Source organism: Haliotis cracherodii, unplaced genomic scaffold (assembly GCF_022045235.1).
Source record: "Haliotis cracherodii isolate W230 unplaced genomic scaffold, xgHalCrac1.p SCAF_15, whole genome shotgun sequence".
Classification (NCBI taxonomy): Eukaryota; Metazoa; Mollusca; class Gastropoda; order Lepetellida; family Haliotidae; genus Haliotis; species Haliotis cracherodii.
In genome coordinates, this window is record NW_027266270.1 from 8,175,490 (window position 1) to 8,192,145 (window position 16,656).

The window sequence follows — 16,656 nt, forward strand, 5'->3', positions numbered from 1 at the left end:
ACTTTCATACTGTGATATAACACTTAATATTTGTCTGTCTGCTAATGTCCGGCACACACATATTCTGCGCGTAAGGATTCTTACACAAAAATGGTTATCGTAAAAAGCGTCTTCATGGATAGGGTGGTCAGGCTCGGTGACTTCGTTGATAGCCTGTCAATGTACCCAACGCCGTGGATCATTGTTCTTATAATCAATCACTGGTTTGTCTGGTCCAGACTCGATTACCTTCAAGCGGACGTCATATAAATGGTATATTGCTGAGTGCGGCGTTCAGCAACAATACAAAACTATCATATCTTCTGTTGTTGTTCTCCCAATGAAAGGTGACCTGTGGCTCTTCTGATAAGGGAAGACGAAAGCGAGAAACTCGTGTGACAGTGAAAGTTGACATCCTCCTTTCCCTCGATGGCGACGTGTCCAGAGAAACCTTCAAGGATGCTGAGAAGACTCTTCTGAACCTGTATAACCATATTACCGAGGACATAAAGGGCAACAACTCCAAGATGTTTCAACACCTCGATCAGGAAGTCCGATCTGTGATGGAGATAGAGAGGCCAACGATTGAGCTGGATTGCCCACTTGATACCTTCCCTTCGTACAACACATACAGCTGTGGTAAGTACATAAAGGTTAAGTCTATTTAAGACAGAGGTGCATTAATTGGAGAATCAGACCTTTCAGATTGCCTCATCAACAAGAGGACATAGAGCTATTGTGGTATAATTAATATTTTTATTCTTAGTGTATCTGTACAAAAGTGCATGTTTGTTATTTCTACACCTACATTTGACCTGCCTTTGCATGTGTTTATGGCGGGTGCCACAAGTGAGGCAATTTAGCGAACACCTGGTACTATCACTATTTAATATTGATTCACAAACACATGCTCATGATGTAGTCGGAATCGTATCATGGACTTGTGATTTCTTATCATTATGGTTACAGGGTTTTGTTGTTTTGTATTCTTTCTTTTTCTTTTCTTTTCTTATTCCAATTCACAATCGTATACGTACAATTTTACAATGTCATTGGTGCATCTTCAATGCTTCTAAACCCTGCAGCCTTGTCTGGAACTGCGTTCATGGGCGTCATGACAGGGCCCATCTCAAACTTATCTCAAAATATCTAAATGAATGCAGTATGAATTTGGCATCTCCAAACTAGTTTTCCACGATTATAGTTGGGTCAATTTTGTGGTTTTTACTTTCCCTTCAGCAGCTTTTACATATTTACATTTTGATTGACAGCTGATGCATGCACCATTGTATATCATACGATATGTTTCTAAGTGCATTTTTTCTAATTGCAGTTGGATGCGGAGAAGGTCTGTACTACTCGGAGGGAGACAACAGCTGCAAAGAGTGTCCTATTGGAACCTACCAACCCGAGGCTGAAGGTCGTGGCTGTATCCAGTGCCCTGATGGAAGAACAACTTTGCAAAATAAAACTACAACCGTTGATAGATGTCTTCGTAAGCTCTTTCAAGACCTCTGAAATCTTGACTAAACATACTGTTAAAGAGTAAATGAGCATGGTTACCATTTCGGTGAAACCCACGAACACGGGAATGGCGCTGACAAACCTAGAAACATAAACCGGCAAACCAAGATTCGCCAAGATGGGACACAACTCTGTATTTTGAATTGCAGCGGCTTAGACGACTGGGCAACGTGTGTCCCCTTGTATAGAATAACCCTACACCAGTGTTATTAAAAAGGTAGAATGGTATTAATTTATTCCTTTTGTGTTTCAGCCAAGTGTCAACTTGGGCATTTCTCAGAAAACGGTGTTGAGCCTTGCACTCCGTGCAGTCAAGGGCAGTATGCAGACAACGTGGGTTCTACAGAGTGTTCAGCCTGTATGGGCGTCATGACGACAGTGTCTCAAGGCTCAGATAGTGTCACCTCCTGTAGACGTACGTAATGCATATCACTATACTTTTATACTCCAAGGTAAGAGTAATAGTGACCCGATTATATTAATGATGGTTTATTTGGCCATTGAGTATACAACAATCTTTCAAAGAGTACTAAGTCTTTATGTTTGATGGAAGTGTATGCCGACTGGTGTGATGAATGGACAGTACTCGCCTTAAGGAGGTGAGTACTCCGTTTCCGGAAATGTCCATTAACACCTGCAACTATACAAACACATAATGTGTATCGACATATACAATACAGAAGTTATCACTTAGTTTCATGTCATTCTCTGTCAACTACTACTTGAACACGATGTCACTATGGAAAGTATAACGTCATGCTGAAATTGGACATTAATATTAGTCTTGACAACGGAACCTGACTGGTAAACTTGTTCGAATACATAGTGATCAGACTTAATATTAAACAATGTTGTATTTCATTTCGTCAAGTCGAAGGACAAGGACTTTTTAAAATAAATCGTCCGAGGGACATTATTGATGTCCTATATTGTCACTTTCACTGAACACAAATTGCGTGTTGTAAAACACTGACTACAAACTATCATTTTGGTTAGTTGGTATATTTTTTCCACAGAGTTTGACGTGGCTGTGTCTAGTTCTCAAAACGCCAGTGTTCAGCTGGTAGTCGCCACAAAAGAGTTTGACATTCAAAGCGGATTTGAACTTCGTTTTTGGCTGGTGTATCATTCAGCAGGAGACGTTATATCTCTGACATCAGGAGATAAGTATACTAGTATTCTGTCCATCTCCATGACAACTACTTCTGAACTGCAGCTACGGGAAAAAGGGTAAGTAGCCCTGAGATCAAACAAAATTGACGGGAAAGAGAACGGTAAATGCTATAGTATGTGAGTTTGGCTTGCACCAGCAATATCACGGCGGGAGTTACAAGAAATGGGACTCATATATTGTATCCGTCTGGGGCATCGAACCTAGGCCTTAAACGTGACGCACGAACGCTTAACCAAGAGAATACCCAATCGTAAACAGTAAATGAACTGCATTCTGGTTTTGGATGCAAATGTTATCATATTGTGTTTTGCAATTTAATACAGTAAACCAGCGTTAGGCTTGACCCCGTCCTTCCGGAGACCCCGCCTTTCAGAATATTACTGTCGTGAACGTATCCCAATATACATGTTTACATGTTTTGTTTGTTTGTTTTTTGTTTAACTCCTCACTCAACACTATTCCAGCTATATGACGGCAGTCTGTAAATAATCGAGTCTCGACCAGAAAATCCAGTGATCGACATGAGCATCGATACGATGACATGCATCAACCAAGTCAGCGAGCCTGATCACCCGATCCCGTTAGTCGCCTCTTACGACAAGCATAGTCACATTTAACGCAGCCATGGGTTGCTGAAGACCTACTCTAACCCGGATCTTTATGACTCTATATATGTTTTTAAAGGGCATGACTACATACTAATTTGTTAATCCTAAAAACTGATAATCTGGACGATTTCGGTGGTAGCTGATTCATGGGGTTTGATTTTATTGAATTTCATTTTATGTTATGTGTTATTTTATCATAATTCTACAAATTAGTGTCTTAGGAAGTTACAAAAAGGTTATTTGAAGAATCTATAAAGGGCGCACTGGTTATTGTCCCTAAAACAACACATGATCTATGCATGTCAGAGAGATGTATGGAAGGCTTCGAATTACTTACTGGGTTTTGTTTCAGCTTGTCGTGGTATTTGTTTAACAGGACAGTGCTCGATGTGGCGGCCCTGAACACAAGCCGATGGTATCAGATAAATATAAACTACATCAACAATACACTCTCCATCAGTGTAGACGAGGTCCAGAGTCTCACGCACGCTGTATCTTTTGACGCATATGATGGCCAATCTATTCTGGTCTCCATGGGAGGTTAGACCCTTCTTTTTTCATGTTAATATTTTACATGGATTAAACAGATATGTACATACACATTCATGAAGAAAGGAAATCAAGAGAAACCTATTCGTACATGTTTGTAATAAGTTGACTACGTGATGTTGGACGACACGTACTGTCGACTATAAACACTTGGTGAACTCCAAATGCAAATCAAATGAATGAGGCCAGAAATCTGAAGTAATAATAAAATCAGCAATTGTATGCCCTTTTTACCATCAGTCACTATATAAAAACCAGAAGTGAAATGTAATCTCAAAATTTCACGCAGCAATCCAATTAATCAAGTCAAGTCAAAGCAGTCGTTTGTTTACAGCCACTCGTTTTCAGTATGAATTTGACTTTGCGTCCGCTATTTAAACCATACTACCTATAGCTTTTTATTGCACAATGTTTTGCTCGCTACTTGTACTTATCTGTCTTGCCCAAATATTTATGGTGACGTTACACATGGTTCCTTGACTGCTGTTGATTGTCAGTGATCCATTCAAAAACAATTCACTGTTATTTTGCCTTTTACACCCAATGGTATCTGCTTGGGAATAATCGGGGCAGGTTATTCTCTGGCTTTGACGTTCTATATTTATTTAATGTAAGGTTATTACTTTCACACTAAACGTATGGCTAAGGATAATCCTGGCAGATTATTCTCTTCTATATTTAGTTAATGTAAGGTCATTACTTTCACACTAAACGTATGGCTAAGGATAATTGAGGCAGGTTATTCTCTGGCTTTGGCGTTTTATATTTAGTTAATGTAAGTTCATTACTTTCACACTAAACGTATGGCTAAGGATAATTGAGGCAGGTTATTCTCTGGCTTTGGCGTTTTATATTTAGTTAATGTAAGTTCATTACTTTTACGTTATATGTATAGCTAAGGATAATTGAGGCAGGTTATTCTCTGGTTTTGACGTTCTATATTTAGTTAATGTAAGTTCATTACTTTCACACGTGTGGTTAGAACATGACTGAACTGTAACGAGAGACGTGGTCGGGATGCCCACAGGTGCTGGCTTTGAGGGCAGTGTATCCCAGGTGAACATGTGGCGTTCCCCCCAGACAGTTCCAACGTCACACACTTGCTTCACGAACAGCCTCGGGGACGTCTTCAACTGGAAAGACTTCACTTCAGCAAACGTCTCAGAGTCGTTTATACAGATCCCCAGTGAATGTGACGGTATGGGTTTCAGAAAAGCTGGTTTACAGAGAAATATTTTTAAAAGAACATGCTTCGATAAAACGATAAGACTGAACTCGTTTCCTTTTGAGGACTTTAGTGGTGTTATAAGTAGATGGACGTGTCCAACTCTGGTTTAAATGCACCATTGGATTATAGTGAAGTTAATTTAGCCTTACTATCACCATTCGATGCACGATTTTATTTGTGACGAGCCAATGTTTGAACCACTACAATACCTAACAGACCTCACTACTTGGTAATAGAGAGCAGGTTTGGCACGGTGTGAAGTTCCGCAATTCACTGTGCTGAGTTGCGTCCATTAGGCGTGCCAGAATCCTCTGTGGTGGGATCGATTCCATGTTCGCCCTACTGTGCCCCATGTGAGGTCACTTGTGCTCACTTTGCGCGTTTCTCTCACATAAGACAAAATGCCGTGATACATTTAAAATACATTTCAAAAGCGGCGATAAACCTAACTTTTATTTGAACTTTTCAAAAGCGAAGTTAAATCTCACTCAATCACTCACCGACAGCAGTAGGATGCGTCATGAGAACATTTAAAATCTCGTTCTGGGGGCACGGGTGGCCCTGTCGTCTAAGGCGCCGCAATTCGCAATGCGCTAGGCAGGGTAACAACAAGTTCCATCTTTTACCATCTTTTGGAATGACACGGCCGGGAATCGAACGAAGACGCTCTACCACAAGACCTCGGAGGCGATCGCAAATTGTGTTCCCAGGTTTGTCAGCACCATACCCCTGCTCGTGGGTTTCCCCAAAGTCGTCAGCGTCTGAGAACTGTATCACTTCCGGCTTTCCCCCGACATAAAGCTGACACGCCGTGATATTACTGGAATACTGTTTAAAGCCGCGTTACACCTAACTCACTCAAAATGGCGTCGAAACGAGCCCTCGAACGATGTGAGGTGAGGAGAAATCAGGTCAATACCCCACTCAGACACAGTATACTGACTCCGAGCCGACCAGTCCTTGTTTTAGTCCCTTAATGCCGAGCGCCAGACAGAGTTACAACAAGTATCATCTTTTAACGTCTTTTGGAATGATGCCACCGGGGATCGCAAATGGGACCTTTCGCTCTCCGGGCGGACGCTCCACCACTAGACCACAGAGGCGAACGAAGTTCTGATAGTCTTTGAGATGATGCGCAACAAGACAAGTCGACTTCTGGTGATATGAATACTTGTTTCAATCATGAAAGAACTGTGTAATTTGATAGGACGGCTATTTTTAGCGACGTGTCAGTTGAGCGGACTCAAAACGAAGCTACTGCGTCCCTTGTATTTAGCATAATAGAATTGAGACATAAAACACTGGATTATCGAGGATGATTATACATATGATCTTAAAGTGAATTACAGTTCTGTTTTTTACAGACACAGATGAATGTCTATCCTCACCATGTATCCATGGAGATTGTAACGACGATCTGAACAGCTACACCTGTTCCTGTGAAGATGGTTACCACGGCGCCAACTGTGACGTCAATATGGATGACTGTCTGGAGAACGAGTGTACTAACGGCGCTACGTGTGTAGACGGTGTGGCAGAATACACGTGCAGGTGTACACCCGAGTACACGGGACAATACTGCGATGCTAATTTAGGTAACTCTATGATTCCATAATACATGTGGGATCCATTGGGGTCCAGGGTAAGACCTGGAACCGGTTCCACAAAGCGATTTTAGTGCTAAGTTGATCGCAACTCCCATACTTTGACAGAGGCATAACGTAGCACTAAGGTTGCTTTGTGGAACAGGGCCCAGCATCATATACTTGTTGTAAGAAGCGATTAAATGAATCGGTTGGTCAGGGTCGGTGACTTCTTCAATGCGTGTGTCACCGCATCACCAGTCTGTCACTGGTTTGCCTGATCCAAATTCGACTACAAAACAGGCCGTTTTGGGAACATTGCGGAGTACAACGTCAAACAATAAACAACAAACAAAAAGACTTCTGCTCATACTCATTGTTAACTGGTGTTCATTTCTTGTTGGAAAATATGTACCAACCCTTTCCAGTTCACGGACACTGGACCGCATGGGGTAACTGGACAGAGTGTTCTACGTCATGTGGACCAGGGGAGAGAACTCGAGCCAGACGTTGTGACAATCCACAACCACAGAATGGCGGAGAAGACTGCGAGGGTTCAGAGACCGAGGTCGGGGCCTGCGATACAGGAGAATGTCCAGGTATATGATGTGCCTTTCTATATCACTGGCTCGATCATTTACAATAGGCAGTCATATAACTGACGACTTACATTTCAGCAATTTTAATTTTCTCAAAGTTATTGTTACAGCTGGTAAGACGCCAAGACATGACTCGCTGTGGGGTTGTGATCTGTTTTATTCAGATGAATAAATGTAGAAATGACGAAAGGAAGAAATGGCCCTGAAACAATTACAACGGAATAAAAACGCCCATACATTTTATTAGTTATACATACATATCACAAGTAGCTTATATAAAGAATATATTGATACTATGGTATCTCATAACACATTGAAAATTGTAACAAATTTATCAATTAGTGATGACATATGTTATCACGCCAAGGGAGACAATTTCCCACCAAATACAACATTTTGCCCACATACTCAAAATTAAAACACTATTTACACATATATCTAACATACAAATAATTCCACAAGTAAGCTGACGTACATTTAAATAAGCATGTCGTAACCCTCAAAGGTTACTTACAAAGTGTACATGAAGATAAAATATATTTATACATGCTAATAAGCCTTACCTATTTGTGGAATTGAGCCATGTAATTGAACGTGGTGACTCACGCTCGTTGACCATAGATTGCCGGTCATTCACAAACACCATCATATAACATTGTGACAACGCATTCACCATCACACAGGGTCTCGCTCACACAATTCAAACAATACCATTTAATATATAAAAACACAGCCAACTGACAAAAGCTGACGTTTAATAACTATTTTTAACTCTAATCAGAACATTTGTTGCAACTTTCTACACTATCACATGGACTTTAGGTTTGACTTAGTTGACAAACATCAGATAATTTATGTACTTGAATACATTTTTCAACATTATCATTTTTAACAAAGTACTAAATAACATTAATTAATTCATTAATTAATGAACATGTAAAAGACCTAATAAACCTAAACATACTTTAGTGTTTAAGTATTTAACTGACCTTTTAAATCCTACTGCCACCTTTCTGTTGCCTGTGCAGTGCTGTGTTTGTGAGTTTGTTAGATTGGTGCAAAGCAGACTATCTTAGTTTTTTAAATGAGCCAATGAGAAGCTAAGAATTAGGATCAGGTGATAAACAACTTTCATCCTGTATCCAGAACAAGACAATACTCTTGATCCAGCATTATACTTTACATTACTCTGACGTCATAACCATTCAGATGAATGAAATTCATAGGAACTAATAGATAAACAAAACCAAATGTCAATCTAATTGACATTCGCTTAAAACCACAAAAATTAGAATACTGCCACCAACCATCAATATTTTTAACAACCTTTTTATGACTTATACATTATTCTTATTCTTATTTTACCTTGAAACCATAAAATATAAAACACCATGTTACATCCAATATTTGTAAAATAGATATATTCAAAGAAATCAAATTATGACATTAAAATATCCTCAAAATATCACTACGTTAAGAGCATTGTCCAGAATCGAATGCATCGCAGTATAATGTTTTGTGAATGGTAAAGAGTAATCATGGCACAAACCTGTCAAATTGCTTAGGGCATTACCCAATACGATATCGTTCAATCATTTTTCAAAGCTGTTATGTGATGTGATTTCGCTGTGACATCTTCTGATTCGGGATTCATTATCATTCGTTTTGTGTCACCATCTACAGAATGTTCAAACGTAAGTCCCCCTGAGCACGGCGATCTGGAATGCACGGATGTCAACAGTACAAGACTGTGTCAGCTGAAATGTGAAGACGGCTATGACTTCGACCGATCCCCACTGTCTGTGTATAAGTGTGGGCTGGAGACGGGATACGAATGGAGCTATGTTATCGAAGACAACCCACATGGACGATTCCCCAGTTGTATTGGTAGGTTCATTAGCTGATATGAGTGAGTGAGTTAGATTTACGCCTCTTTTAGCAATATTCCAGCAATATCATGACAGAAATTGGCTTCACATATTGTACCAATGTTGGTAATCGAACCCTGACCTTCGACACGAAGGGCGGACTCTTAAACCACAAGGCTACATCCACCTCTCTGCCTAACAAATGTCGGAAGCAAGTCAACAATTCTGATTATTTGTAGGATTTGAGTGTGTGACTTTGAGTTTTGTTTAATGCTTCTTTGAACAGTATTCCAGGCCCCTGGGCTCAATGTTGAAGTGATGCAGGTCTCATTGTTACCACATAGGGGAAACCTACGGGCATGGGTATGGCGTTGACAAACCTAAAGACATAATTGAGCGAACCAGGATTCGTATCAACAATTATAGTTTTCTAGCTTGCCCAAGGGCCACAATTCTGAACAGTCTCAGTTGACTGGCCAACTTGTGCCCCCGGATTGGAATGAACTATTGGTGAGTAAACCTTGGCCATGCGATATTGTACAGGCACACACAACCTGTGGTCGTTTTCGTTGTGGGTGTAAGCGACGATGCTTGGACATCTCAGGAATATTAAATTATATGTATCTCCTTTAGAGCTCTAGGGAGTTAGCCTGATTGTTAAATCGATAGCTCAAGGAACATTTACGGTTTTGAAACTTAATCCATGTACATATCATCCTTGAAGCATGGCTGGGAGTTTGATAGGTCGTCAGTGCTCTACCTGAAGGAAAAAGTGAGATTATTCGTGAAGTATGTTTGCTGCATGAATGCATGTAGTGGTTACATTATTTGAATACTTATGTGTCAAAAATGGTGACAATTGTATGATATTACTAGTTGGTCATGGTGACGTATCCTGTAAGGTCAAGTTCACTCTTCAACCTCAGCATATCAACTTCAGAACCACCAGCATATCAAGCGAACGACTTTTCTTGTGTGAAATCTGATGGCAAACTATTATTTTTATTATTATAAATACTGTTCAAAACGACCTGTGGAGAATCCGGAAAAGAACCTTTGCTTGTAGGGGCGACTGATATATAAAATTTAATTGGTAAGTCTCTCCCACTCGGTTGATTGTATGGAACTATGTCCCCATATGTGGGGATCCATGCTCATGGTGTCAATCCCTGTGTAGCCTGGCCATACTCAACTATATAAAGACCGCCGACATGAAGCTGGAATCTTACTGGATGCGACGTTAAGCAACCAGCAAGCTAAACTACACTTATAGAATTACTTAGGTATTCCTTTGCAGCGATAGAGGATCCAGAGGAATTGGAGATTAAATTCGAGGAAGAGTATGAAGACCTTGAGTGCATTGATGACAATGGGGCTGACCGGAAGTCGAAGGTGTTACTCCGCGTCAGAGAAGTAGCCAAGTCTCTGCCTTGCATCAAAAATACCACGTGTTACATTAAAGACATACGTACGTCTACTTGTAATGCTGAACAGCGGCATAAGAGGGAAATTACGAACATTGGATTCATGATAACGCTTGGGACAAGTCCAGCTCAAAGTAAGTTCGTGTTTACCACCATCTAGCCACCATAACACAGGTGTGTGAGTTAGATTTAACGCCGCTTACGACATATTTCAGTTATATCACGGCGTGTCAGCATGATGTGGGAGAAAAACCTGATGTGATGGAAGGTTTTAGGCGTTAAACACTCTGGTGAAAGCCACGTTCACGGGTATGCTGCTGACAAACCTTAAAACATAACCACGGAGAATTGTATATTTCTGGCCACGAATTATGATGTTAACCCTGTATAGTAAAACGTTTTATATAACATTATAGTACTCCTGAGCAATGGACATATCACATGTCAAGCTATCTGTACACGACAGAGGGTCTACAAAGCAGTCTGGAGGGACTCAACACAGCCCTTCTTCAACTGAACTCATCCGCAATAGCAGGGGACTTCACCGTGACGATAGATGGCGTGGACTACTTCTTGACAGGCGCCCCTGTTTTTTCTGGCAACGTCACATGCAGTGTGGGATGGACCAGGGTTGACTTCTATTGCAGTGAGTTTTGTTATTGTTAAAAGGTTGGCTGCCAGGTAGCCATCTTTGATTTAATACAGAATAAATAAATACACAATAAAAAAGTGGCTGTTGATATTTTCAACTATTGACTGCATATCCAGGTGACCTATTTGTTTTATTTAGAAATAATTGCATGGAAATTTGATTCTAAAACTGTAAAGTTCAGTTTTAGTCAGGATCCGAAGTTTCTACAGTAAATCTCTTACATTATTTTATCGTGATGTTTATGATTGATATACTAAATATTCATCTGTATCACATGTAAACTGTACAGTTAATCTGAACATTACGTTTACGTAACACGTAACAAGACTAGCGATTGGTAGGTTGGTTTGTTGCTTTATATATATCAACAAAGTTGCCCTGAAAATGCAGTCCCCAAGTCTGCACTAACTAAAGTTGTCCTAACGGATGTCTTTATACTGACTGACGCACTAACAAGGTTTCCGGAGTGAAGATGTTCGCACTAACAAGGTTTCCGGACTGTCGGGGTCTGTACGTACAAGGTTTCCAGACTGACGAGGTCCGCACTACCAAGGATGTCGCTATGTTTTCTCCCATTCACCAAATGAGGATGAAATAAGTATTGACACTGAGAAAGGATCAGTAATAGAAGTATGTTCAAAGTACATAACTTAACATTTCTTAATTTTAGTTCCTTGTGGTCCTGGAACCTTCTACATCAACGGCTACTGTGAACGATGTGACATCGGTGGCTACGTCAACGTTACGGGGGCGACATTCTGTCATGCATGTCCGAAGGGCAAGTCCACACCTGGAAGGTCTTCCTTGAGCGTCGAGGAATGCACAGGTACAGTGTCATACACAAAACAGTTCATCGTCAATGCTTCACGGGTTTGTATTCACAACGTGCCTCCAGCACCTGTGAATACATTTGGCTGATATACGGTGTAGTAATGACGCATGTCTATTATTAATCAAGTAATGAAATGAACCGCGTATATCTCATAGAAGTCAAATGAAAACGTGCATGAAATCTGTGCGAAACCTACGGTTCCCTAATACTGAAGCAATGTGTAGATTGTTGCACCAGAAATATAACCGTGGCACGTTACATGAGTGCTTCTTGGTTTGAGCGCTCGCCGGTCTCCCTCTCCCTGGAACTAGGCTGTGGACTTGATACGTTGGTTACAAACAGCGGCGACACAACAAACTGACCGTATGTATTCAAGAAATATGGGGAACGTTGTGTGATGAAGACCGTGAAGGCGTGACCATGACTTAAAAAACTGTACTGCCACTTTGGTACTGTAGGTATATCCATGTCATAGTAATCTTGTGAGAGGTACTACTTTCATGTGAGACATTGTAAGAATTGTAAAATTGGCCTTTTGGTATGAATATTATCTTGTTTGGGGTTTGGTTAAAAGTCACATATATTTACACAACCTGTAACCTCACATATCGATCGCCAGTTACGTTTTGTATCTGTAAAATGTAAAAGTAAAACATTTTATATTTTCAACCCAAACTGAGAAAGAGTGTTTTGTCCCAAACAGATAAGATGGATATATTGCGTAACTATTTTTCAGCTTTATCGACCCCTTTAAGTTCTCTAAACATAATATTTTTTATTTTAATATAATTTTTGTATCATTATACACGTTTATATCTGGATTGGTATAAACTTTACAATGATGTTGATTTCATCTTTTTGGTCCACTTTTATTTTCAGTTGATGTGCATGTTCCGCAAGGTAACGTGAATACTATACCTTCCTTCTAATACTGCAAAGTATTTTCATAGTCATTTCAAAATCAATTTCTGTCACAAGAAATTCCAAATGTGGTCGGGCTTGGTGACTTGGGTCATGGCATGTCAACATACCCCAAAGGCGTGGATCGTTGCTCATACTATCAATCACGGGATGGTCAGGGCCAGATTCGTTGACTTTCAGCCACCATCATATTATGGAATATTGCTGAGTGCGTTTAAAATTCATGCTTAAACTCAAACATGTTTTATACACGTTCCACTGATGTTATACTTTTGGAGATTTTAATACTTCTTTTAGGTCTGTTAACGATGTTTATCGTACTAGTTGATGATGGAAGTAAAACCGGTTTGAAATGTTAAGATTGAACTGATTACGGAACCTAAAATGACGCTCTTTCACATTTGTCATTCAGATTTCCCACTGGCTATTGTTGTCGGCGTCACGGCGTCTGTTCTAGGTGTCACAGCAGTTTCCCTTGTTGCATACTTCTACAGAAAATGGTAAGTTTGGTTCTGAAAAGATGAAGAATGGTCCAAGTGTGCGTAAGTTATAATTTACTTGTCGTACATGTACATATTAATTTCTTCTCTTCAAAATATAAGGATTGTTTATGTGTGGTGAAAACCGTCCGCAAAACACTACATCTTTGTTATGACATAAACTGAGTCATCAGCACTTAAGTCAAGCAGCGAGTATTGTTTCTATGTTAAAGGGGGCATCAGAAGAAGAAGGCCAATGCACTGAAGACTGCTGTCGAAGATCTGTTAACAGGGAATCAAAGCACAGCCCCCAATATCAGATTCAACCCCGGTCCTCCATATTCAGTTTCAGAAGCATGGACCCCACAATTCCTTTTGTTGCGCAACACAAATGGGTCCACTGAAACTGAAGTTCCTCCTCCGAATAGTCACCCATCTCTTTGTGAAACACAGACCAGATCCAATACAAGCACGGGTCATCACGAAGCTGAAGGTGACACGATGCATGACCGACATTGCAGTCCAACAATAGATGTTGGTACAGATGGTGCCCTGGGAAAAGAGCTGGGGACAGACACAGGAAGATCAGATCAAGATACGGTGTCAAAGTCATCTGGAGGACAATCTTCACGGCGAGGCTCACATGGATCTGTGAGCATTCACCATGTCGACATGAACTTTGATAAACAGAACTCCATCTCGATGTTTGGTATGTACTTGGACACAAAAGTTTAAATAGGGTCCAGACAGTATCGGAAATTAAATTGCTCAGAGAATCGGACTGAGCATGATGAGTCTATAACTTCTGTTTTGTCGGTACTGATAGAAGCTGTAAATAACCCTTTTCAGATTATTACGCTGCATAATAAATAGAATAGTCCACATTTTTCTCAAAAGTGAGGGCGCACTTTACTTTTCTGATGGAAACAACAGTTGTTTGAGAGGAACACATTCGATTTTTCTCGACTAGGGCTACAACAAACAACACTGGGCACACATTGAACCTGTCTCTTTAACACACTGTCAGTTGCCAAGCTCTTGATAACAGAGTTTGCTTCATATGTCGCGGGAAATGTATGGTCAATACAAATGAGTGGTGCGCATGACTTACAGTGACGCTCCGATGCCCTAGAGACATTTCTATGTTTTAACCTGAGGTTTCACATAGAACAAACTAAGTTGAACATTAATTTGTATTTTTACTTCGCTTGATAATGATGTATCCAATCGATCCCGGTAAAACCTTGTTTTTTTACCTATTTGATTATACTATGCGTATTTACTTACTGTATAAAAATAACACCAGTTGTACAGTTTGTGCTGGAAACAAAAGTGTAAATAAAGTATGTTTTTATTTAATGGTGATGTGACACATCATTACCCACTGGCACTTCAAAGGGTCGGGCGTCAGACTTTGTGACTCATTTGGGTCGGGCGTCAGACTTTGTGACTTATTTGGGTCGGGCGTCAGACTTTGTGACTTATTTGGGTCGGGCGTAAGACTTTGTGACATATTTGGGTCGGGCGTCAAACTTTGTCACTTATTTGGGTCGGGTGTCAGACTTAGTGACTTATTTGGGTCGGGCGTCAGACTTTGTCACTTATTTGGTTCCTCATCCACCACTGCTGAAGTACACACATTATGTTTTTCAAAACTAACTAACTTCTTTTGCTGCAGGGCGTCAAATGTTCCCCGCCATATAATGTAATGTGCAGAGGAAGGAAGTGTAAGCTATGGGAGGAGAGAATTGGTGTAAAGGGCAAATTGGTTGTTATCAATGTACATGTAGTAAGATCCGGGATAGAATAGGTCTTCAGCAAACCATGCTTGCCGTAAAAGGCGAGAATGCTTGTCGTAAAAGGCGACTAACGGGATCGGGTGGGCAGGCTCGCTGACTTGGTTGATGCATGTCATAGATCCCAATTGCGTGGATCGATGTTCATGATGTCAATCACTGGACTGTCTGGTCAAGCCTCGATTATGTACATACCGTCGTCATATAGCTGAAATATTGCTGGGTGAGGCGTTAAACAACAAATCAACCAACATGTACCAATAAAATCTAAAAAGAATAATTGATTACAAGTCCTATATAGATAACACCACAAATGTCATTCTTAAACATGCTTTGGCAGCAAATATCAATATTTCTGGTGAAAATGTTGGTTGGGTTAAATAAAACAAACTTTAGAATAGAAAACACAAAAAATGTAATGAATCCACTGAAAATAAATTTAAGTTCAAATGTAAAAATTCATGCATTCATTAAAGGATTTCCATTTATCTAACAGCAAGTTAAAAACATACAGGTTGGTCAAATCATCTGTAAATATTAAGAATGATCTTACATATTGTAAAATCAAAGGTCATAGGTCACATTTCTCAAAACTGCGTTTAAGTAATCACAAACTAAATATTGCAACTGGTAGAGAAACAAAAACACAACCCCATTGGAACAACGTCTCTGTGAAACATGTGATGTCGCAGAAGATGAGCAATAATATGCACTGTCTTGTATAAAATACAAGAATGAGAATCACAAATAATCGTCGATCATGATAAAGAATTTGGTACACTCTGTTAAAAGGTACAGTTCTTAATAGTTTTACCAACAGTTATCCAGAAACAACTTCCAAGAAATTCCTTGTAAGTACAACATTGCCATAGTTTTGCTCAATTCTCATATCATATCTCTGTTTTCATATCATTATAATACACTTGTTTTGAAATAAAATTGTTATAATGTACACCCTTTGTATGTTGAGTGTACATGTGTGTTTTAATCGTCACTTAATGTCCATATATTTTGTGGTTTGTGACAGTGTAATATTGCCACTGTTTCTTCTTGGAATGTTACGTAATAGCAGGGGTGTTGAGGGAGTTGGAGCTGGTGAAGTGGGTGTCGATGTTGGCTTGCTGTTTGAGGAGGCGGCTAATGATGTGGGAGGCGTTTCCTATGAACGAGAGGGCGATGCGGAAGGGCGCTGATTCGGGTTTAAGGGTCGCACGTCTGGGTGTGGGATGGAGTACAGAGGCGCTGACTTTGTCGTCTTGCCCTCATTCAGTCTTGCTTGGCAACTGTACAAGGATTTATACTGAAACGTCGCTTTTAACAGTATTAAAGAGGTTGCTATCCATAAAAATTGTGTCTACCTTGTCATCCGTACACTTCTAAGTAATGCCTATCAAACAATTTAGAGATAATCACTCACTCTCAGTGATACAGCTTGAATAA

At 40.1% G+C, this 16,656-nt stretch overlaps 1 protein-coding gene across 1 annotated transcript in view; it reads left to right on the top strand.

Moving 5' to 3' along the window:
* Positions 1–14,622, top strand: part of LOC139462225 (sushi, von Willebrand factor type A, EGF and pentraxin domain-containing protein 1-like) — a 39,228-nt gene extending 24,606 nt beyond the window's left edge. Inside the window, exons 12-26 of the mRNA XM_071243819.1 lie at positions 327–618; positions 1,313–1,474; positions 1,757–1,918; positions 2,520–2,733; positions 3,662–3,825; positions 4,862–5,032; positions 6,427–6,657; positions 7,074–7,244; positions 8,928–9,131; positions 10,410–10,670; positions 11,003–11,182; positions 11,859–12,014; positions 12,900–12,920; positions 13,354–13,441; positions 13,654–14,622. Of these exons, the coding sequence (XP_071099920.1) occupies positions 327–618; positions 1,313–1,474; positions 1,757–1,918; positions 2,520–2,733; positions 3,662–3,825; positions 4,862–5,032; positions 6,427–6,657; positions 7,074–7,244; positions 8,928–9,131; positions 10,410–10,670; positions 11,003–11,182; positions 11,859–12,014; positions 12,900–12,920; positions 13,354–13,441; positions 13,654–14,155 (2,979 nt within the window). The 3' untranslated portion in view covers positions 14,156–14,622. The remainder of the gene's footprint in view (positions 1–326; positions 619–1,312; positions 1,475–1,756; positions 1,919–2,519; positions 2,734–3,661; positions 3,826–4,861; positions 5,033–6,426; positions 6,658–7,073; positions 7,245–8,927; positions 9,132–10,409; positions 10,671–11,002; positions 11,183–11,858; positions 12,015–12,899; positions 12,921–13,353; positions 13,442–13,653) is intronic.
* Positions 14,623–16,656: the final 2,034 nt, after the last annotated feature.